At 35.7% G+C, this 26325-nt stretch overlaps 1 protein-coding gene across 1 annotated transcript in view; it reads right to left on the bottom strand.

Annotated features, from left to right (window-relative positions):
* The window catches only part of LOC101901663 (uncharacterized), a 145044-nt gene that overhangs the window by 81164 nt on the left and 37555 nt on the right, over positions 1 to 26325 (bottom strand). The window contains exon 2 of the mRNA XM_059131406.1: positions 24111 to 24370. Within this exon, the coding sequence (XP_058987389.1) occupies positions 24111 to 24174 (64 nt within the window). The 5' untranslated portion in view covers positions 24175 to 24370. The remainder of the gene's footprint in view (positions 1 to 24110; positions 24371 to 26325) is intronic.

Genomic DNA, 26325 nt, shown 5'->3' with positions numbered 1-26325 from the left:
CTAATACCTGGTACCAAATATCACGGTTGTGGAGTGAATATTACGAATGTATGGGACTAAAACTCTAAATCGGATGAAACATATATATGGTTGCTAAATCTATATCTGAACCGATTTTCACTAAATTTGATATACTTGCTTCTAGGCTGAATTTGGTCCGATGTACTAAAATTCAGTCCATTTGGACTTATATCGGCCATTTGGTGCACAATTAACCCGAAATCGGATGAAGATATATATGGGAGCTATATCCAAATCTGAACCGATTTCGATAAAATTACAAAAAGCTATTTCTGGGCTGTATCTTATATCTGGTACCAAATATAATTGTTGTGGAGTGCATATTACGAATGTGAGAGGCTTAAACACCAAATCGGATGAAAGATATATATGGGAGCTATAGCTATATCTGAATCGATTTTCTCCAAATTTGATATACTTGCTTCTAGGCCGAACTCGGTTGGGTGTGCCAAAATTCAGGTAATTTGGACTGATAGTGGACATTTGGTGCACATTTAACCCGAAATCGGATGAAGATATATATGGGAGCTATAGCTGTTTCTGAACCGATTTTCTCCAAATTTGTTGTATTTTCTTTAAGGCTAATCTCGGTCACATGTGCCAAAATTCGGGCCATTTGGGCTGATATTGGCCATTTGGTGGTCAATTAACCCGAAATCGGATGAAGATATATATGGGAGCTATATCCAAATCTGAACCGATTTCGATAAAATTTAAAACAGCTATTTCTGTGCTCCATCTAATACCTGGTACCAAATATCACGGTTGTGGAGTGCATAGTAGAAATGTGAGGGACTTAAAGATCAAATCGGATGAAAGATATATATGGGAGCTATAGCTATATCTGAACCGATTTTCTCCAAATTTGATATACTTGCTTCTAGGCCGAACTCGGTTGGGTGTGCCAAAATTCAGGTAATTTGGACTGATAGTGGATATTTGGTGCACATTTAACCCGAAATCGGATGAAGATATATATGGGAGCTATATCTAAATTTGATCCGATTCTCACCAATTTCAATAGGGTTCGTCCTTGGGCCAAAAAAATATTGTTTGGAAAATTTCATCTCAATCGGATAATAAATGCGACCTGCATTTTGTTCACAAGAATACATGGACAGACGGACGGACGGACGGACGGACAGACGGACTGACATGCATAAATCGACTCAGAAAGTGATTCTATGAAGGTTCTCAAAAGTAACTATGGGTCTATCTCGTTTCCTTCTCCATGTTACAAACAAATGCACAAAGACATAATACCCTTACCACTATGTGGTGTAGGGTATAAAAATACCAAAGTGTCGATCACCTTAAGCAAGCGCTTCGCCGGGAATGGGCCAAAATACCGCAGAACATCATTCGGACAGCGTGTGACGGTTTCATTGACCGTTTGAAGACCATAATTCCTGCAAAAGGTGACCAATTCGAACAAATCTAAACTTATTCTAAAATGTGATGCTATTTCCAACATTTTTTTCTTTCATTCAATAAAATCTAAAAAAAAAACAAGTAAAAAAGCAATAAGTTCGCCAGCCCATTTGGAACGAATTAGGACATTTTCAAAAAATAAAACCCATTAAAAATTATGTTAAAATATCGGAACGTGCCGATATATGGGACGATAAACGATATTGTCGACCTATATAGGCAAATCTATGTCTAGGGATAAAGTACTCACAAATAACTCCTTGTGTGGAATTTCAGACAATTACATTAAAAAATGTGTCTAAAATCATCAAAATACAGAATATCGGGGGTACCGTTTTATGGGGGCTATACGATATCGTGGACCTATATAGATAATTCTCAGCCAAGGGATAAAGTACTCACAAGGAACTCCTTGTGTAGAATTTCAGACAATTACATTGAAAAATGTGGCTAAAATCATCGAAATACCGAATATCGGGGGATACCGTTATATGGGGGCTATACAATATCGTGGACCGATATAGCCCATCTTCGAACTTGACCTGCCTGCAGACAAAAGAGAGATCTGGGCAACATTTTAGCTTTCTATCTTAATTCGTTTAGCCTGTAGCGTGATTACAACAGACGGACAGACGGACGGATCGTCTTAGAATTTGACGCTGATCAAGAATATTTATACACTTTGTTGGGTCTAAAATGATTATTTCGATGAGTTACAAACGGAATGACGAACTTAATATACCCTCCATACTATGTATGTTGGAGGGTATAAAATTGTGAAAATTATGGCGTTTGACTTTGTTGCAGTTTTTTATCTCACCCTGTAAATCAATTGCAAATGAATTTACATTGAAAATCTAATTCATCATTCACTCCACCCCAATGTTAATACCAGTCTGTGTGAATAACCTGAACCTGACTTTGTTGTTGTTATTGTTATGACTGCTTTAGGTTTTATTTAATAATTTAATAACATTTAGTTTGAGAACCCTGTTTGCTGTTGTCGTTGTTGTTATTGTTTGGTGTTTAGCTGGTTACTGGTGTTGACGTTTACGTCTACACTGCGAAATTACGTTTGTTGTTCATGTTTTGTTATACTGTCATTGTTTATTATATTTTTGTTTAGTGTCACGGTGGGTAATTGCTTTATTTGCCAATGTTTCCTGTTACATTTCCTGGCTGGCTGTACGGCTTGCAAAACCATAAATAAGGCCTCATACCCAGGGTTTTGTACAGGTTATACAAATATGTGGGAGTCGTGTGTGTGTGTGGAAGTTTTGTAGTTGGCGTTAAAGCCCATATTTGTAACATGGTCTTGGCGTTAAATTGTTTAGTTTTAGTGATTTGATGTTTGCCAGTTAGCAAAGGCGTAGGTGGGAGAATTTCTGACTCTGTAAGGAGTCAGAAGGAAGAGGTTGTTATAACTTTTCCTTTAAGGGAATAAATCTAAACTTTTTTGCGAGGAAATTTTATACTAACCGATATATGTTCCCCTTTTTATTCAAAACCCATTACTGTCCCTGAAGTCATCTGATTCGAGTGCCACCAAAAATATTTTGCTATTTGTGTTTTAATCTAATTGTGGTTGAGTATTATTTAATTTATATTTAATTGTTGGCATTTAGTCACCAAAAGTTTTTTTGTTAACATTTCTATGGTTATTAGCGATTTTTTGTGAACTATGTTTTTTGTTTGTTCTGCCGGATATTTTCCGGCTGTTTTCATATTATAAATATTTACATTTCAATTATTAAAATATTTCGCCAAATGCTTGTAATTGTTGTACTGTTAGGTAGTGTTCATTAATTGCAATTAGTTGCTGAAATATTTATGTAAATAATAAAAAAAAATAATGTTGGTGAATGTTTGTATGTGTGTCTGTGTTGGATATAAATTACAATTGATGGCTTTTGATTCTATATATTGCAGTTGATTGTTTGTAAACATTTGTGAAATGTGTCAGCGTTTAATAATATATTTATTACAAAAAAAAAAAAAAAAGTTGAATGTGAAAAGTGAATAGATTAAAACAAATGTGAAAGGCTATATGGAAAATAAGAAAAAAATGCTTAATTCAATAAATCAAATTCCTTTTTATAAACGTTGAATTTAAAATTTCTCTTTCGTGAAGTTTCAGTAATGAATTTAAACAATATATTGGAATGTCGTGTGTATGCAAAAAAAATTGTGCTGGGAAATGTCGAATAGCCTTTGAAAAGTAATTGGGATGCCTGAACAATAAAAACTCCAGCTAAAGTGAAGCACAGTCATTAGCGTAACTAGTAATTGGAATTCATGATCCATTGTGTTGAAACTGACACCGAGAACAGTCTGCCCTATAGCCGAAATTAGTACGTTTTTTAAGTTTCGCCCTTTAGAAATTATGCACACAATTAGGGAGAGATGGCTGAAGTATAAGTGTTGGGGATACACCCAACCCAATAGAAGACGACATCGACATGGACCTAAGCCGCTTTCTGAACGTTTCCAAACCCCCAGCAGAGACCCAATACCAACATTTTAATATACCAGACCAATTCGTTCAAACAAAACAAAATTGTATCGCAGTTAGTACCATTTAGTACTTTTGTTACACTCAGCACACATTTCCAACAACACCGTATTATTTGACACGGCCAAAACGTGCCTCATCAAAATAACAGTTTCAAACCCTAGGACTCCTTGAACCAAATCCGTTTCGATCTATAAAAATTAGATTTTCTTTAAATTTTGCACATCCCTGTATTTTATCAATATTAGATGTTTATCATTTTCCAAAAGTTATCACATGTCTCACATAAAATGAAGAAAGAAGTCGGTATTGTCCCAATTTTTAATAAGTTGCTATATTTTTATACCCTACACCACCTAGTGGTAAGGGTATTATGTCCTTGTACATTTGTTTGTAACAGGCAAGAGGAAACGAGATAGACCCATAGTTACTAATGAGGATCTCCATAGAATCACTTTCTAAGTTGATTTATGCATGTCAGTCTGTCCGTTCGTCTGTGCATGTATTCTTGTGAACAAAATGCAGGTCGCATTTACTATCCGATTGAGATGAAATTTTCCAAACAACATTTGTTTGGCCCAAGGACGAACCGTATTGAAATTTGAGATAATCGGTGAAAAATTTGATATAGTTCCCATATATATCTTCGTCCGATTTGCCTGTTATTGTGCACCAAACGTGTAATATCAGTCCGAATAGTATGGAATTTTGCACATACAACCAAATTAGGCCTGAAAGTAAGTATGCCAAATTTGATCGAAATCGGTTCAGATATAGCTATAGCTCCCATATATATTGTTCATCCTATTTGTTATTTTTTTCCTCCGCAGCCTTAATATACACTCCGTAACAACGATATTCAGGGAAATATATCAAATGCAGCTCAGAAATACCTTTGCCAAATTTTATCGAGATCGGTTCAGATTTGGATATAGCTCCCATATATAACTTCGTCCGATTTACATTTTATTGTGCACCAAACGTCTAATATTTGCCCAAATGGGATGGAATTTGACTCATACGATCGAATTGAGTCTAGAAGGTAGAATGCCAAATTTGGTGAAGATCGCTTCAGATATAGCTATAGCTCCCATATATATTGTTCATCCGATTTGTTGTATTTGTTACCCACAGCCGTAATATGCACTCCGTAACAAAGATAGTCAGGGAAATATACCACATACAGCTCAGAAATATCTTTGCCAATTTTTATCGAGATCGGTTCGGATTTAGATATATGGGAGCTATATATATCTTTATCTGATTTCATATTAATTTTGCACCAAATGGGCAATACAAGTCCGAATTTAAAAGATACAAATGCTTTGGCATATTCAGTCCTTTGAACTTTGAACGGCCCCGCCTACTTTAGGACTTTCTTTAGTGTTTTTTTTTTATTTTTTGGTGTGTTGAAATTTATATCAGAATTAGCTCAGATACGAAAAAAAAAATCATTTGGAACCTTCCCAACAAAGTCAAGTCAAAATACATTGAATAAAAGGAAATTGAATTAATATTCTTTCTTCATCAAGTGCTTGTGCCTTACTAATAATAATAATACCCTTTTAAAACCCTACCTAAAAATCCGTCGAAAAATACCGCCCAAAGATAAACCGTTATTTTTTGTAGTGCCCAATTCGAACTTAAAATATGAAATTTGAAAAAATTTCGGTAAAAAATCTCCTTAAATTTATCCAAATAGCGAATATCGGGGGTAAAGTTGTATAAGGATAATCGACCTATATAGACAATTCTCTTCCGGGGGGTAAAGTATTAAGAAGGAATTCCTAGTTCCGAATCCATTTAAAAAATTGGCTACTATCATTGAAATACAGAATATCAGAAAATACACATTTCCGGAACAAAATAGTCCAATTACTCATCTCAAAATCTTAAATGATTCAGTCATGCCTGTCAATGAGTCTTAGATCTGAAGAAACTCGATTTAAAAATATGGTGGTGTAGGATATCACTTTCGAGTTATCCTTGGAAATCGATTTGGATAAATCAGTGTTTCATATAAAATAATTTACATTTTAAACGAAGAGTTGTATTTTAGTATTTAGTTGTATTTTACTTTTGTTTTAATAATTTTACTTTTTTAGCTTTAATTTTTTTCGCCAAACTAAAGTTGTAAACCGAAAATATTTTGATAATAATATTGAAATTAAAATAAATATATTAACATTTAAATTTAAAGCATCTAATCACAATTCCTAACAATTTCATTTCAACAAATACCACTCTTTGTTATTATTTCACCACCGATGGTATACTATTTTATATCTCAGAGGCGCGTTGGTATGTATTTGAGGTTGTCTGTTTGTCAGCCTGTTTGTTCGGTGGAAACGTAGCCATAGAAGAATAAAACCAACAAACGTGACTTAATATAAATCGAACGTATTAGAACAATAGAAAAACGTGTCATTTAAAATAACACAGAACCGAAATATGGACACTGACTGTCACATAAAATGAACACAAGCAACAATAGCAACAACAAAAACTGCAGCAGCAACCATAAACATACAAATAACTAACAAAACTGGGACAACAAAAGCAAACTAAAGCCAAAATCAAACACAACCACAAAATATAGCAATAAAAGTAATCAATTTGTTGAAATATAAATGTTGTAGTTTTATTGTGTGGGAGAGCAGTTTTTAATAAAATGGGTTTGAATTTTTTTTCAGATGGAGGTCTATTTTCCAAACGAAAGGGTCCTCACTATTTGGAAATTTTTTTATTCAAAATTTTAACTTTTAATTGATATATCCAGACAAATAATAGAGTCTCCATATAGTTCAACCCCGTTTTATACCCTACACCACATAATGGAAAAGCTATTATGTCTTTAAGTATTTGTTTGTAACAGGGAGAAGGAAGCGAGATAGACCCATAGTTACTTTTGAGGATATTCATAGAATCATTTTCTGAGTCGATTTATGCATGTCAATCCGTCCGCCCATCCATGTATTCTTGGGAACAAAATGCAGGTCGCATTTATTATCCGATTGAGATGAAATTTTGCAAACAACATATTTTTGGCCCAAGAACGAACCCTATTGAAATTGGTGGTAATCGGATCAGGTTTAGATATAGCTCCAATATATCTTCAACTGATTTCGGATTAATTGTGCACCAAATGACTAATATAAGTCCAAATGACCTGTACCAAAGTATACATCCCACTGAATTGCGGCAAGAAGCTAGTATATTACATATTACAAAAAAAAAAAAAGGTTGAGATATAGCTGAAGCTCCCATATATGGGTTTCTTCCGATTTAGTGTTTTAAGTCCCTCACATGCGCATTATGCACTCCAGAAGAATTATATTTTGTACCGGAGATCAGCCAAATTTGATCGAAATCGGTTCAGATATAACTATAGCTCCCATGTATATTGTTCATCCGCTATATTATTTTTGTCCCCCGTAGCCGTAATATGCACTCTGTAACAACATTATTTGGGAAAAAATATATCGAGATCACTTCAGATTGTGATATAGCTCCCATATATCCGATTTACTTTTTATTGTGCACCAAACGTCTAATATTTGGCCCTTACGACCCAATTAAGTCTAGAAGCTAGTATGCCAAATTTGGTGACGATTCAGCTATAGCTCCCATATATACTGTTCATCCGATAAAAGATACAAATGCTTCGGCATATTTAGTCCTTTGAACTATTATAATTATAATCATAGCGTGTCTGCATTCTCCAATGAAAACTTTTGATTGGTGTGCGGAGCTCTACTATATTAGCAAAGTGGCGTATAAAGTCGGCCCCTCCCGACTTTAAGACTTTCTCTATTTGTTTTAAATCTATCGCATAAAAGCAAAATAATGTCGGAAATCACATCAAGTTTTACAATAAGTTTAAATTTGTTCGAATTGGCCATCTTTGGCACGAATTATGGCCTTCAAACGGCTATTGAAACCGTCACACGAAGCCCGAATTTTGGTCTGCGGTATTCGAACCCATTCCCGGCGAAGCGCTTGCTTGAGGTGATCGACACTTTGGTATTCTTTAGTGCCAACTTTGTTTCGCAAAGTACTCCAGACACAATAGTCCAACGGATTGGTATCTGGAGATTTTAGTAGCCATTGTGCGCTGGAAATGAAGCGGGAAACCTCGTTTTGTAACCAGTCTTGGGTGGCGCGTGCTTAGTGCATTGGTGCTGAGTCCTGTTGAAATGTCCGAGGTCTGCAGCCAAAATGTCTGCGTGCCCAAGGCTTTAATACACCCTCCAGAATATTTTCGCAAATCACACTATCACCCTTGAATTCCATCACGAATAACTTTTTTTCTGGAAAATGTTCACCAAAATGATTTTGTACGCTTTTAAACAATATAAAAAGCTGTCACTGGAACAATTTTAACAGCTGTCGGACGAGTGGCTTAGATTTCTAAGCAGACAGCAGTCTGAAGTTATTTGCAGTTTGTTTTATTTTATATCTGCAGGACTTTTGGTATTGAAAATGGGGTTTGTTATAGCCCACATAAAATGGGGCTATATTTTTGGTAGGTCCCTATTTTCGGTTTTTTGGTGATTTAAGCGACATTATTTACCGGAAATGTTTCAAATTTGGTATTTGAAGCTCAAAATGGATACTACAGCCTGTGACGGAAAATTAGTCGTATAGCCCCCATACAACGGCACTTCCCTAAATTCGGTATTTTGATGATTTTTGCGACATTATTCACCGAAATTGTTTCAAAATTTGTATTTTAATTTCGTAATGGATAATATAGCCCTCATGGTACCTCCCTATATTCGGTATATCATCAAAATACATTATTAACGGATTTTTTTCAAGTTTCGCATTTGTATATTGTAATGGCTTGTGACAAAAGTTGCCTATGCAGGTCCATGTAATCGTATTGACCCTAAGACAATAGCTACATTCGGTATTTTTAAGATTTTAACAGAATTTTTAATGGATTTTATTGTTTTCGAGAATTGCCAAATTCGTTCCAAATGGTGGAGGGTATTTAAATTTCGGCTCGGCCGAACTTACAGCTTTTTTACTTGTTTTAATATAACCCTTTTCCAAGTGATATCATGTACTCGATATCATTGTTATTTGACATAAAACATCCTTAATGTCCCCGTCAAATTTAGTGAAAATTTATTCCGAATTGGATATGCCTCCCCTATATTAGTTCCCTCTGAAACCAAACTATAATTGTTCTAAACCCAACTGTTATAGGTGGTATGATTTACTTCAAATAAATTCTTTTTTTACTGGAGCTCTTTTAAAAATGCATGGTGTTTGTAGGGTATCATATATTCGGCCCCGCCCGACTTTTGACTTTTCCTTACTAGTTCCACTTCCAAAAACCATGCTCTTACCCACTCTATTACTGCAATTTCAGTCAACTTTATGAATTTATTGTTGATTCACCCGTTTTTGTTAACAAAATCATCAAAATCATGAAATTCATGCAAATATAGTTGTTCAAATTAAATACGTTGATGTTTGCCACAACATATTCATATCTACATATCTTCTACAATATATTCATGTTATAAACCCACACACACACACACCAAATTTCCCAAAAAAAAAAAAAGAAATTCCACAAAAAAATTCAACGTGTTATTACCATGGCAAAACGAGCAGAATTTGCATATAAAATAATATTTCCTTTTAGTTCGCACCTGATTTTGAATGCGTTTTTTTAAGGTGTAATTTTTACAACTCTATGCTTTTATGAAATTTCCTAGCTATTAACTTTTATGAACATATATGTGAGGGTGTGTATGTATGTATTTATGCATACGTAGGATAAAACTGTCTAACGAAGTCAGTGGTGTGGAAATAAATACTTGGATGTGAGTTGTTGGAGTTAACTCCAGGAAAGGTAATTGAATTGCTCCGCTCCAACAGCTAATGGAACTGTTTCTTATCCACCTTAAGATAAGGGTTTGACAGGATTGTCTTGACTTTATTTTAAATATAAAATGTAGAATTAAGAAAAATCATTCCTTTTAAATAAAGTTTTTTTTTTCAAACCCAAAATGGGCGAGAGATCCAGATTTAAGAAAAATCACATATTTTGCTCTGTTGTCCATAATATTTAATGTTTGAAGATTATTTCCTGGAAATGTTGACTGCGACAGAGTCTCAAATGGTCCATCCTCTTAGTCCAATTTTCCCATACACTTTCCAAACATTTGGCCAGCATCTTACTAATACATCATTCAATATTGTCTCCCAATCTGACAATTGAAATGGGTTCATAATTTATTGACATAATATTCCACATTGCCTAATCAAAAATTGTCTAACGGGGTTAAACAGCTAGACCTAGGTGGTTAATTGACTGGGCACATTTCCAGAAATATACTATAGTTTAAGATTCCACCTTTTTCAATTAACCTAAAACCACCAGCTCATACACTTAATACTAATCCTATACAACATCGAAGAACCCCATACCGAATTTTAGATTTCCAGCTCTACCCCACATTTAGTACCTTTCGAACTCTTTCCAAAAACACCATATAGAGACCCCAATATTAACACTTCAAATGTTCAGCTCCATCCGTTCACCAAAATCCAAATTTTACCAAATTTGGTAAAATTTAGTTCAGCTCTGGCTTACATAAATATGTACAGATAACACAAAAAAAACCAAACACAGGGTGAGATGAAAAAACTGCAAACATCGCCAGACTGCTGTGATTTCTAAGCCACTCGTCCGACAGCTGTAAAATTATTCCAGTCAAAGCTCATTATATTGTTTGCAAGCGTACAAAAGCATTTTGATAAAAATTTTCCAGAAAAAAAGTTATTCATGATGGAATGCAAGCGTGATTTCCTTATATAAAAAAAATGGATGGAAAACCACAAGTGGCATCGTTAGAAAACTCCAGCATATAAATGTGAATAAATCTTTTGTGTCTCGTAACATCGCTCTTACCGTGGTACTGATGCCTTAGCCCGACGACAAGGAAGTAGACGGAAGTAAACAGCAACATCAGCAGAAATGGTTCGAACGGTAAAGAAGCGACTTGATCGAAACCAGCGTCGCAGTGGTCGAAAAATGGCCCGTGAGTTAAAAATATCGCAATATTCCATTCAGCAACTATTGAAAAATGAGCTCAGGGTAAAGCCATTGAAATTCCAAAAAGTGCACGAACTTACACCGCAATAGAAAGAAAATAGACTTAAAAGAGTTGCTTCGCTAGGCCGAAAATGGTGAACTGCTGAATTTGGTTTTCTCCGATGAGAAAACATTCGTTGTCCAGCAGTTTGTAAACAAACAAAATTATCATGTTTACTAGCCAAAGAGGTCAGCTGAAAATGTGCCCCATCGATTGGCCCCCAGAACTCAAGCGCCGGCCACAGTGATGGTGTGGACCGCCATAACAGCCGATGATCGCTCTCCGCTCGTATTAATCGACAGTAGCATAAGAATAAATGCGAAAATATTCTGTAGGGTGTATTGAAGCCTTGAACACGCAAACATTTTGGCCGCACCTTGGACATTCCAACAGGACTCAGCACCATCGCACTCAGCACGCACCACCCTAGAATGGTTACCAGATGAGGTTCCTCGCTTCATTTACTGCTCACAGTGGAAACCAGAATCTCCGGATACCAATCCGTTGGACTATTGTGTCTGAAGTATTTTGCAAGCAAGGCTGGCACAAAAAAAAATCCAAAGTGTCGATCACCTCAAGCAAGCGTTTCGCCGGGAATGGGCCAAAATACCGCAGAGCAACATTCGGGCAGCGTGTGACGGTTCCATTGGCCATTTGAAGGCCATAATTCGTGCCAAAGGTGCCCAATTCGAACAAATCTAAACTTATTCTAAAATTTGATGCTATTTCCGAAATTTTTTGCTGTCATTCAATAAAATTAAAAAAAAAAAACAGTAAAGAAAGTCTTTAAGTCGGGCGGGGCCGACTTTATGATACCCTACACCACTTTGCTAATTTAGAGCTCCACATAACAATTAAAAGTTTTTATGGTAGAATTCAATCATACACCCTAGATTATAATTATAATTTAAAGTTCAAAGGACTAAATATGCCGAAGAATTTGTATCTTTTAAATTCGGACTTGTTTTGCTAATTTGGTGCACAATTAATTTGAAATCGGAAAAAAATATATATGGGAGCTATATCCAAATCGGAACCGATCTCGATAAAATTTGGCAAAGATATTTCTGAACTGTATTTGATATATTTCCCTGAATATCGTTGTTACGGAGTGCATATTACGGCTGTGGGTAACAAATATGACAAATCGGATCAACAGTATATATGGGAGCTATAGCTATATCTAAACCGATCTTCACCAAATTTCATCCCATTTGGGCAAATATTAGACCTTTGGTGCACAATCAAAGGTAAATCGGACGAAGTTATATATGGGAGCTATATCCAAATCGGAACCGATCTCGATAAAATTTGGCAAAGATATTTCTGAGCTGTATTTGATATATTTCCCCAAATATTGTTTTTACTGAGTGCATATTACGGCTGCGGAGGACAAAAATAACAAATCAGATGAACAATATATATGGGAGCTATAGCTATATCTGAGACGATTTGGATCAATTTTGGCATACTTATTTTCCGGTCCAATCTGATCGTACGTGCAAAATTCCATACTATTCGGACTGATATTACACGTATGGTGCACAATAAAAGGTAAATCGGACGAAGATATATATGGGAGCTATATCTAAATTTTGACCGATTATATCCAATTTCAATAGGGTTTGTCCTTGGGCCAAACAAATGATTTGTGCAAAATTTCATCTGGATAGGGCAATAAATGCGAACTGTACATTGTTTACAAAAACACATGGACAAACGGACGGACATGTTTAAATCGACCCAGAATATGATTCTATGCAAATCATCAAAAGGAACTATGGGTCTATCTCGTTTCCTTTTGCCTGTTACAAAAAAATGCACAAAGACATAATACCCTGACCACCTTGTGGTGTAGGGTATAATGAAAAAATTATGGCGTTTGACTTCGTTGCAGTTTTCTTTCTCACCCTGTATAGCCTCTTATTACTTTTTTATATTTTTGACGACTGTATGTAAAATTAAACGAAAATATTTTTGTCTGTGACGTCATCCACTGAAATTAATTTTTGGCAACCTTTTTGGCACAAACTCTAAAATGTATCTTTTATCTTTACCTATTTTTATACCCTTCACCTTAGTATGGTGAAGTCTGTCTGGCCGTCAGTTGAAATCACTCACACAGTGGAAATGAAGTAGATCGATAAAATTTTACTCAAATGTATATTATGTCTGCAGGACTTTTGGTATTGAAAATGGACCGTGGAGGTCCATGTTTTCGTATAGCCACCATATAACGGTACCTCCCGATATGCGGTATTTTGATGATTTTAGCGACATTATTCACCAAAATTGTTTCAAATTTGGTATTTGAAGTTCGTAATAGATAGTGCAGCGTAAAACAGAAAATGAGCCATGTACGTCCACGTCTTCGTATAGTCCCCATATACCGTACCCCCCGATATTCGTTATTTATCTCATACCAACAGCAAAAGTGTTCATTATTCGATAAGGCACTCCATAATAACGGTATTGGATTTGAGATATCAGAAACAACCCAAAAAACCATTTGACAATTTGTATCGAAATAGGTTCCGATTTGGATATAACTCCCATAAAATACATATATTTTATGCTTTTGTCGACTTCTAGTAAAATTAAATGAAAATATTTTTGTCTCTGATTTCATGCCCTGAAATTAAGTTTGTGCAACCTTTTTTGCACAAACTCAGATCGAGTGCGACTTTAACCCTAAAATGTATTTTTTTTTACCTATTTTTATTTATCATATTTTTACCGTTAAAATGGTCGAACAGTGTATTATAAACATTGTGATAGCAGCAATCTTAAGTTGTATTTCTTCCAAAAATATAACAAGTAAGTATTATTCCTTCGAAGACGCCAGACCAATATTATTCATCAGAAAATTGTCTGAAGACATTATGAAACATTAATCCAAAACAATATTTTACCTCAACCAAAAAAAAAAAAAAAAAAAAAAAAAACATACACTTCATATATCGGACTTAACAACTGTTCGAAGCCAAGAGGCCTAAGCTTTATTTATTTCCTTTTTCACGACATCCACAAACATCCAAAAACCGACAGGAAGATTTTAAACAATATTCCTTAAAGCAATCCGAACAATACATGGATTTCCTTAATTCCCTGCTTGAAACAAAACATTACTCACACCCCTGTCGGTTGGGGCTGTGAGACGCTTTCACTTGCTAACGCTACTTCTCGCTCTATGTCTGTATATTAGTGTGTTCGTATGAATGTATGCATTGCCATGTCTTTGGCTCTTTGACTTGTAATGCTGCTTATTTGTGAGCTATAAATTATGTTAATTTATTACAATTTACATATGTTTGTTTTCAACTTTTATGTATACATATAGACAGTGAGATAGAGAATGTGGAGAACAGGAGTGGAGAAGCGCAATGGAGTCCATATCGACTATGTCTGTGTATAATGATGTTGCCTTAAAGTTAATATCGCGACTATAGCAGCATTCATCCTGGCTGACTGTGTTTGGATTTTATAATGCCGTAGTCGTAATGCCATAGCCTCAACTGACAGCAATAATAACGGTGTTGTGTGGTTGTATCCTTGTTGTTGTTGTGTTTTTTTCCTATTGTTGCCGTTCTTCTTGCTGTTGTTGTTTACAACATTTTATGTTTAATTTCCACGCATTTCCTTAACACTTTGTTTCCAGTCATTTCCTTTAAAGCATCCGTTTTTATTTTAGACGTTCTTTTTGATTGTGTGTGTATGAAAGAGAGGGGGAGAGAGTGAGTAAATGTATTTGTGTGTCTGTCAGTGTGGTATTGTTTGTTTAATACCTCTTGTCATAAAGCAAAAAGGACGATTTTATAGTGTCTGAACAAGGTTGTGTACGTGTGTGTGTGTCTGTTTGTTTGTTGAGGTGTTCAATGATACAATGGGAAAAATATGTAAATTTTGATGGAGGATTTATATTGTGGTATTATTGTCGATTTATACGGCGTGAGAAATTACTTTTATAGGACGCTGTGGTATCCATCCAGAATAGCTGTGGGAAAAGAAAGTTTAAAGCTGTATTTGTTGATTTCAAAGTTTTATCGAATTTTTAATCCGACAAAGATTTTTTTTTTAGAATTTAACAATTTTGTTGATACAGCTTGGAAACCGGACTCTTTCTCATTTAAGACAATTACGTAAATCTGGCAGAAAATTCTTACACAGAAATTAATTTCCAAACCATTTGAAGGTCAAAAAGTCATGTAGAAACTAGAGTATGAATGCAACTATAGCTATTGCAGAACAAACACGATTCTGGCAAAAGAGGATCAATGAATCAAGTTACGCGTCGGAAAAAGCAAAAAAGAAAAAACAAGTAAAAAAGCTGTAAGTTCGATCGGGCCGAACATTGAATACTCTCCACCATTTGGAACGAATTTGGCAATTCTCAAAAACTATAAAATCCATTATAAATTCTGTTAAAAACTTTAAAATGCCAAATGGAACTGTTAAATTAGGGTCTATACGATGACATGGAATTGCATAGGTATTTTTGCCATAAGCCATTACAATATTCAATAACAAAACTTAAAAAAAAGCTAAAATCATCAAAATACCACATATCGGGAAGTACCGTTATATGGGGCTATACGAAGACTTGGACCGGCACAGACAATTGTCTGTCTTAGGATGTAGTCTCCATTACGAACCTCAAATACCAAATTTGAAACAATTCCGGTAAATAATGTTGCTAAAATCATCAAAATACCAAACATGGGGAGGTACCGTTATATAGGGGCTATACCAAAACATGGACCTTTATGGCCCATTTTCAATTCGAAAGGTCCTGCAGACATAACATACATTTGAGTGACATTTTATCAATCTACTTCAATTCGTTCGGAAGTTAGAGTGATTTCCACAGACGGACAAACGGATCAAGAATATATATACTTTTGTGGGGTCTAAAATGTATATTGCGAGGTGTTATATATATTATATTGTATATTGCAGGTTCGTACATTTCTGTAATGAATTGGTTTCAATCGCTTGAACAAATTTCCTGGGACCATGAAAATTTCAACAATTATGCGCTACCCTTATGGGGGGCATTAAGAGAGTCTGGACTTTCATTAACCATAAATAGAGAGGACAAGTTCCCGCTCTTCCACATTATTTGGATTCCTGGGAATTCGTTCATTTTAGGTATATGATGTCTTCGGCATTATTACAGATAACAAACAATTTGGTCATTTTTATAAACCAAAATTGATAATATTTTTAATTATTTGAATAAATTTCTTTTTTTCAGACAAACCCTCGCAACAAACTAAAATCAGGGGTATCTTTATTAGAGGCTATTCCCATATGTAAAGATATATTGATAATTATAACCTACCTAGGAAGTTGTTATACCCTTACCACTATGTCTTCGTGCATTTGTTTGTAACAGGGAGAAGGGAGTGAGATAGACCCATAGTTGCTTTTGAGGATCTTCATAGAATCACTTTCTGAGTCGATTTATGCATGTCAATCTGTCCGACCGCACGTTCATGTATTTTTAATTTTTTTGAATGAAAGCAAAAAATTTCGGAAATAGCATCAAATTTTTAAATAAGTTTAGATTTGTTCGAATTTGTCACCTTTAAACGAATTATGGATTTCAAACACTGCCCGAATGTTGCTCTGCGGTATTTTTGCCCATTGTCGGCTAAGCGCTTGCCTGAGTGATCGACACTTTGGTATTTTTAGTGCCAACATTGCTTTCCAAAATACTCCAGACGCAATAGTCCAACAGATTGCTATCCGGAGATTTTGGTGGCCATTGTGCCCTGTAAATGAAGCGAGGAACCTCATTTGTAACCATTCTTGGGTGGAGCGTTCTGAATGCGATGGTGCTGGAATGTCCAAGGTCTGCAGCCAAAATGTTTGCGTAACCAAGGCTTTAATACACCCAACAGAATATTTTCGCGATAATATTCGACATTTATTCTGTTGCCACGGTCGATCAATACGAGCGGAGAGCGACCATCGGGTGTTATGGCGGCCCACACCATCGCCATGTCCAGTATTTGAGTTCTGATGGCCAAGCGAAGGTGCACATTTTCAGCTGAACTCTTTGGCTAGTAAACACGATCATTTTGTTTGTTTACAAACTGGACAGCTGGACAACGAATGTTTACTCATCGTAGAAAATCAAATTCGGCAGTTCACTACTTTCGGTCAAGCAAAGCAACTTTTTAGCTCTGTTGAGTCTATTTTCTTTCAGTATCGGTATAAGTTCCTGCACTTTTTGCAATTTCAATTTCTTTACCCCGAGCTAATATTTCAATATATTCTGAATGGAATATTACTATATGTTTAGCTCACGAGCCATTTTTAGGCCACTGCGACGCGCTTTTTGATGAAGTCGCTTCTTTACTATTCGAACTATTTCTGCTGCTGTTGCTTTTTTCTTACGTCCACTTCTAATTCCTTGACGTCGGACTACGCTACCAGTATCACGGTAAGGAGTGATGGTACGAGACACAAAAGATTTATTTACATTTTGAATGCTGGAGTGCTCTAACGATATCCCCTTGTAGGGGTTCATGCCAAATATAAAGAAATCACATTATCACGTTTGAATTCCATCACGAATAACTTTTTTTCTGGAATACATTTCACCAAAATGCGTGCCCTTATAATGGCACCGCAGCCTATTTTGCCGATAATTTTATATGTGTGGCCACTTTTCAGTAAAAGGCATTTTGAAGACTTAAACTGCATTCTTTAACCGAATTCAATAACTTTTGCAATTTAAAAAGTTTATAGGATTTCTGTACCTAAAGTTAGCGTGGCCCATGAGTACTTAGGGCTGTTTTAATTGTTTTTTGTTTTTCTTTGATTCACTCCAAATTGACATTTGCCCACTCCGTCTTGCTGTTAGTTGTTGTTGTCAGTGGTCATCCAAAATGCTAGAATTCTTCCCTGTCCTTATCCTCTTCCCCGGCGTGTCTATGGGCTTCAACGGTGTGATCAGAAAAAAAATTTTCTCTGTTGTTGGTTCATTTGGTTCCTAACTGTTTTGCGATCAACTCCAAAAACAAGAGGCCCCTCTTTATCTCCAATTTTAGACGCTTGTATATGATTTGCTTGTCTACGATATTTGGCTATATTCGTCAACCAAATCAGCATAAAAAACAAGTAGTTCGCCTTTTGTGTATTTCGGATATCGCCTGTTAGTAATGTTGGTATTTTTCCACGCAAAAGTAGTGGTCGGCTGTGCTAAACTCTAATTTATGCGAGATTTGGTTTATTATCCAACTTGTGTTGTAAGGTGAAAAAAATATTACAAAACAAACACTTTAAAATTATAAGTCAAATTGAAAAAATCACATGCGATAAAAAATATTAAAAAAAATACAAAAATGTCACAACATACAACAAAGTCTATATTAACATCGTTATTGGCACCTTTTTATGAGATTTTTTTAGATTTATTCTCTTATGCCAAAAGGGCATTCTGAATTGACAAAATTTGACAAAATCGGTTCAGCCATTCTTGAGATATAAGCTTTCTAGCTAACATACCCTCCCTTTGTATATATCGATTGCATATATTTCGCTATATATCCGATATATTGACTATCGACATCTACGTAACTGTCAGAATTGATCTTTTCGTCTGTTTGTGAATTCGCCGGGATTGAAACTATACGCGGTTTAATGGAAAATTTGACTTTTATTTAACATAAATGTTATGGTCTATTTCACCCACTAAATATTACCCGATGACAATCAAAATTGGAAGGCTTCTACCCCGCCCATGCTAATTTCCGCGTCAATTGGTCTATAGCAACTGCAAAATCATGACATTTTTCAGTGTTTGGTCCATTTCAACCCCTAAATATTATGCGATCATCTCCAAAAACAAAAGGGTTCTCTTCTGGCTCTAGCCCCACCTCCATTCTAAATTTCGTAAAGATCGGGCCATAATTGCGACCTGTAGAGTGATTACAAATTAACATGGACAGACGGACGAACGGACATACATAGCTAGATTGACTCAGCTGGGGGAGATAGGAAGATCCATATATACTTTCCTATATGGGAAACCAATATTTCGAGGTGTTACATAATTTTTGGCCCAATCAAACTCAAAAATCAAAAAAATCTGCATTTCATTTTTCTCGCAGTGTGCACTTTATTTATTTAACATCATTGTCCTTTTAATGTTCCGAGGAATATCCTTTGTTTGTTTTCAACAATAATACTCTCTTGTACATCTTTAATTTTTAGCAGTTTTTTCAGCTGTATAACTTCAGCAGTGTGTGAGTGTGTCCGCGTTAAGGAGGGAGTGTGTGCGTTAATGGTCTCTTTTTCGTAACGCATTTGAAAACGTTTTAATTTTCTTCGCTGGTTGTGTGCTTTAGTTTTCATTTCTTTGCTTTCCGGCTCTTGCTTTCATTCTTTCACTATTGACTTTAATGTCTTAATTTTTATACCTTATATTTTCAGTTCTTAGTAAGCCTTTTGATTTCGGTGTTGTTGTCGTTGTTTTTTGATTTCTTTACAACGATGTTTGACTTTTCGTTTTAAGAAGCATTTACTTTACTTTGCTTACTTTCTCTCATGGAAAATAAAAACGAAAACGGAAATCTTTCTAAGGACGTGATTGCATTCAGTGTTTATTTTAGATGTAATAGCAAGAAAGTAAGTAAGTACGAACGGAGGATGACAAACGACAAATACACGCACACGCACACACCCACGCTCATTCACTCCCTCACAGCAGGAGGAGGAGGTGTAGAAGGAGCAGCAGTGTCATAATGAATGTGCGTGCTTACTGCCAAAGCTTTCACTCACTACGCAATGTAAACAATATCATTTTCACTTTAATTCTCCATTCGAATTTCCTCTTCTACTCTATTTTTCCAAAACAATTTTCTATGGAAAACTTTGTTCCAGTGCGAGTGTAAAATGTTTCCTGCAACGCTAAAGGAATTAAAAGGATTAGATGTAATGGTGTTTATTTTATTTTACGTGCATGTGTATGGTTGGCGTTGTTGTTGCTGCTGTTGTTTTTTGCTCATCTTGTCGAGTTTCTTATTTTCAAGTCTTTCCGCTGAACACACCACATGTGTCTAAACATTTCAAAGGTTGGCAAAGGCAACATCACACTAAGTGTCAGGGTAAAATAAACGCTGGTGCGTGGCAAAACATTGAAAATCGTGGGATGTGTGTTCTCGCTGGCATACATGACATGAGTTTGAGTTGGTGTTGTTGCTGCTTGTTGTTGTCGTTTCAGAATTTGTGGTCTACCATGGACATGTGGTGGCATGGTAGCTTATTGTAGTAATACAGTTTAAAAATATAATTTTTCATTATTCAAGCAAAGCAATTAAAGGGAAAAGGAGAAAAAATAAGATAAAATTGTCCAAATATTAGGGAAGTTATTCCGGATTCGGATACTGAATTTAAAGCACAATTTTTTTGCATAGATCGGTTTTCACCCAGTAAGAAAAGGTCAAAAGTCGGGTGGGCCGACTATAAGATACCCTACACCGCTATGCGTATATCCATTACCTCCATTCCTCCCATTAGTTACCAAAAAGTCATGTAGAAACTTGAGTATGACCGGAACTATAGCTATGGCAGAACAAAAAGGATTTTGGGCAAAAGTGAATCAATGAATCTATTTACGCGTCGGAAAAAGCAAAAAAGAAAAAACAAGTAAAAAAGCTGTATGTTTGGCCGGGCCGAACTTTGAATACCCTCCACCATTTGGAACGAATTTGGCAATTCTCAAAAACTATATAATCCGTTAAAAATTCTACTAAAAACTTAAAAATGCCGAATGTAGCTGTTATATTAGGGTCTATACGATGACATGGACCTGCATAGGTAACATTTCTCATAAGCCATTACAATATTCAAATGCGATACACCGCTATGCGTATTTGGTACAGCTCCCATTACAATAAAAGTTTATATTGCGAGTTTATGTTTAGTATATCACACCAACTATGAACCTTAGTTAAATGCGTATCATGGCTTTAGAGTAGTCACAATTTGGGAACTATATTGAACTCTGAATCGATTTTCAACAAAGTTGACGGAGGGTTTTATACTTCTAGTACCAAATAACATTACCGCATGATATGACTTCGATAAGGATTGTATTAAAAAAATATTTATTAGAGCAATAGATATACCGGACCGAGTTTCACCAAATGGAAAAATTCGGTTCAATATCAAAGAATCTATACAAGTTGGGTTGATATTACATATATGGTGGACAATTTCCTTAAAATGGGATGAAGATGTATATCGATATCGACCTGAACCGATCTCGATAAAATTTAGCAGAGGTATTTTCCAGCTGTATCTGATGTTCGGAATCAAATATCTTTGTTGTGCAGTGCATATTACGCATGTGAGGAACTTAAACAACAAATCGCACGAAACATATACAGGTGAGATAAAAAACTGCAACCAACTTCAGATTGCGGTCATTTCTAAGCTACTAGTCCGACAGCTTTTAAAATTATTCCAGTGACAGCTCATAATATTGTTTATAAGCGTACAAAAGCATTTTGGTGAGCGTTTTCCAGAAAAAAGTTATTCCTGATGGAATTCAAGCGTGATAGTGCAATTTCTTTATATTTGGCTGGAAAACCACAAGTGGCTATCGTTAGAGCACTCCAGCATTTAAATGTGAATAAATATTTTGTGTCTCGTACCATCGCTCGTTACCGTAATACTGGTAGCGTAGCCCGACGTCAAGGAAGTGGGTTGAAGAAAACAGCAGCATCAGCAGAAATGGTTCGAAAAGTAAAGAAGCGACTTGATCGAAAACCGCGTCGCAGTGGACGAAAAATGGTCGTACAATACTCAATTCGGAAAATATTGAGAAATGAGCTCGAGGTAAAGCCATTGAAATTCCAAAAAGTGTAAGAACTTACACCGAAACAGAAAAAAATAGACTCAGAAGAGCTAAAGAGTTGATTCGCTTGGCCGAAAGTTGTGACCTGCCGAATTCGGGAGTTGTCCAGCAGTTTGTAAACAAACAAAATGATCATATTTACTTGCCACAGAGGTCAGCTGAAAATGTGCACCTTCGGTTGGCCAGCAGAACTCAAGCACTGGTCATGGTGATGGTGCGGGCCGCCATAACAGCCGATGGTCGCTCTCCGTTCGTATCGGCATCAAAATAAATGCCGAATATTATCGCGAAAATATTCTGGAGGGTGTATTAAAGCCTTGGGTACGCAAACATTTTGGCTGCAGACCTTGGATATTCCAACAGGACTCAGCACAATCGCACTTAGCACACGCCACCCAAGAGTGTTTCCAAAATAAGGTTCCTCGCTTCATTTACAGCGCACAATGGCCACAAAAATCTACGGATACCAATCCGTTGGACTATTGTGTCTGAAGTATTTTGGAAAGCAAGGTAGGCACTAAAAAATACCAAACAGTCGATCATCTCAAGCAAGTGCTTTGCCGGGAATAGCAACATTCGATCTATCAGTGTTCATCCGTCCCTTTGGCTGGTGCATATTATAACTTTTGATGGTATTTGATATAACGTGGTATTTTTTCCAAGCTTACATCATGTTCGGAGATAAGCAATATCGGTTCACTTCTTCTGGTACCTACATTTTCAAATAAAATATTATTGTCGTGTAAACAAAAAATTACAGGAAGAATTTTCGCCGCCACAGGGCGTGTATTCAATGAAAATCAAATTTGAATTTTGAAATTTGACAAATTTTCGGAAATTCTACTAAAATTTGGTTTAGAAGAATTTGGTTTAGGAAGATATCTCATTGGCAATGATAAATGGAAGACTTTTGCGAAAATTTTTGGCACGTCAAGTTACATTCGGAAAAATATATATTCCGAAAATTATGAGATACAGTTATATATTTTGACTATACTTAAACTTGAGATAAATGTAACCAACAAAATTATATTTTGAATAATGAAAGATATGCTACTTTGCAAAAGAATAAGTTTACAAGTTTTAATATATGGCCCAGTTCCAAACCAAATTGAAGACAGCCTATAACGGTTCGACCCAGCCGAAATCAAATTCCTTTTTTATACCCTCCACCTTGGAAAGGAGGGTATATTAACTTTGTCATTCCGTTTGTAACATCCTTAAATATTCGTCTTAGACCACATAAAGTATATATATTCATAATCAGCAAAAAATTCTAAGTCGATTTAACGATGTCCGTCTGTCTGTCCGTCAGTCTGTCTGTCAGTTGAAATCACGACACAGCCCACATTATTTGACGTAGAAATTTAGCAGAGCTATTTGCATTGTGTCTAGGATGGTTGGTATTGAAAATGAGATATATCGGTCCACGTTCTGGTATAGTCCCCATATAATGGTACCTCCCGATATTCGATATTTTGATGATTTATGCCACATTTTTTCACGGATTTGTCTGAAAATTGGTATTTGTAGGTCATAACGGGTCCCTGACCGTGTGGCAAAACATTGCATGTATAGATCCACGTTGTGGTATAGCCCCCATATAAAGGTACCTCCCGATATTCGGTATTTTAGGTTTTTGCCACATTTTTCACTGATTTGTCTAAAAATTGGTATTTGTGGGTCACAATGGGTCCTAGTTCGTGTGGCGAAACATGGTAATTATAGGTCCACGTTTTGGTGTAGCCCCCATATAACGGTACCTCCCCATAATCGGAATTTTAATGGTTTTTGTCAAATTTCTTCTAATGTTTCTTTTACCCTAAGGTGGAGTGTATTAAAAGTTTGGCCCGGCCGAACTTAATGTTTTTTTACTTGTTATTTATTAGGCTTAATTTTTAATTGTTCATAACCAAAGAACAACCACTTATTTAGTCTAAACAAATTTAAGTCAGTTGTTAGACTCTTAAAAATCGGCCGAAACTCCTATCATTTGATAATGATTTGTTTGTTGAGAACTCATTTACATTGACAATTTATTACTTGAGACAATAGATTATGATTTCTGCATAGTAAATTCTTTAAAATTACAAAATTATTTTATATTATATTATTTACACAATCAAACTCAATAATAAATAATGAGATCTGCTTCACTTACCTCTCGTAAAGACTGTCACCAAAACAATCCATAATAATTGTAGTAATCCTTGTGACGTTTGCATTTTTGTATTTTGCTATTATTCTTTTCTTTAAAGTTTCGCAGAATTTTATGATAATAAATTTAAAGACGACGTTTATTGTATTTGTATGTGTCACACAGCTGAACAATGAACTTTCACCTCAAAATATGAAATCCTTCAATTGTCTTGGTATCTGCTTAATGTCTGATAAGGCCTCCAGAATTCTTCAGAAATGTGTCTGCAATAACAACAAAGAAGAACAATTAAAGAACAATTATTCGTCGCTTTTCTTGTTTCAAGCAACAATAGCAGATAATAGTCAAAAAATATTTTCAACAATATAATAAATCATAGAACACCCACGGCGACATTTGAGTTGAGCGCACAAGAAATATATGAGTAATAAAAAATATGCATAATATTCAGTGTGATGTGTCACTTTTCTTCAGTGGAGGGTGAAATTATGATATAAGTATTATGTTGCATTATGGAGGGGGAGTTTTTTCTATTTCTTTTTCGCTCCTGCATTGCCTTGGATAATGTCTTTAATATTATGTTCTACTTAATGTATATACTATTTACCTGAGAAAAATTGTATGGTGTAGTACCAAAACATGGATAAACAAGTAAGCAAAGACTATTGTCGTGCGGGGCCAACCATGTGATACCCTACAACACTAAAATATATTAAAAGCCCCCTTATGTCCAAATCCATTTTGGAAGATTTCGCTTTTGAAATTAAGTCACGGAGCACTGCCCAGATATTACCCTTAGCATTTTGACTAGGGACATTTTCCCAATATTTACGCACTCCGTCGTGCTATTAGTTGTTGTGGTCCATTTTACAGCCATATATAATCCAATGTTCATTCAAAATGCTAGAATTCTTCCCTGTCCTTAACCCTCTTGTCATGAGTGTCGATTGGCTTCAATTGTGTGATCAGATTTTTTTTTCTATTTTTGGTTCATTTGAAGCCCTCTGTACCTCCAAACTCAGACTTAGCTATATGATTTGCTTGTCTACGATATTTGGCTATATTCGTCAACGTAATCAGCACAAAAAGCCAGAAGTTAGCCTTTTGTGTATTTGTATAGTAGGGATCCATTCAACCCGCTGTCATAAACTCTAACTTCATGCGAGATTTCGTGTCCTTGGGTTTCTATTTGCGACCTTTATAACGGCTGCAAAAGTTGTTGGTCCATTTCAACCCCTAAATAAATACATTGCGGACGTATTTGAAAACAATAGGCCCAGCCCTTCTGAGCCTAGTCCTACCCTTGTGAATATTTTCGTGAGGATCGGAAAAAAGTGCAATCGGTATATAATCCCAACACGTGTTGTAGGGTGAAAAAATATTGCACAATATACACTTATATATACACTCCATCAATACACTTCATCAATAAGTCAAATTGGAACCAGTAAAGAAAGTCTTAAAGTCGGCCCGCCCGACTTTATGATACCCTACACCACTTTGCTAATTTAGTAGAGCTGCGCATAACAATTAAAAGTTTTTATGGGATAATTCAATCATTCAATTCGGACTTGTATTACCCATTTGGTGCACAATTAATTTGAAATCGCATAAAAATATATATGGGAGCTATATCCAAATCGGAACCGATCTCGATAAAATTTGGCAAAGATATTTCTGAGCTGTATATGATATATTTCCCTGAATATCGTTGTTACGGAGTACATATTACGGCTGTGGGTAACAAATATAACAAATCGGATGAACAGTATATATGGGAGCTATAGCTATATCTGAACCGATCTTTACCAAATATGACATACTAGCTTCTAGACTCAATTCGGTCGTAAGTGCCAAATTTCATCCAATTTGAGCAAATATTAGACGTTTGGTGCACAATGAAAGGTAAATCGGACGAAGTTATGGGAGCCATATCCAAATCTGAACCGATCTCGAAAAAATTTAGCAAAAGTATTTCTGAGTTGTATTTGATAAATTTCCGCAAATATTGTTGTTACAGAGCGGAGGACAAAAATAACAAATCGGATGAACAATATATATGGGAGCTATAGCTATATCTGAACCGATTTCGATAAAATTTGGCATACTTATTTTGAGGTCCAATCTGATCGTACGTGCAAAATTCCATACTATTCGGGCTGATATTACACGTTTGGTGCACAATAAAAGGCAAATCGGACGAAGATATATATGGAAG

The sequence above is a fragment of the Musca domestica genome, unplaced genomic scaffold, assembly GCF_030504385.1.
Source record: "Musca domestica strain aabys unplaced genomic scaffold, Musca_domestica.polishedcontigs.V.1.1 87, whole genome shotgun sequence".
NCBI classification, from domain to species: domain Eukaryota; kingdom Metazoa; phylum Arthropoda; class Insecta; order Diptera; family Muscidae; genus Musca; species Musca domestica.
Note: the sequence above shows the minus strand (reverse complement) of the source record. Positions and strands in the feature narration are given on the sequence as shown.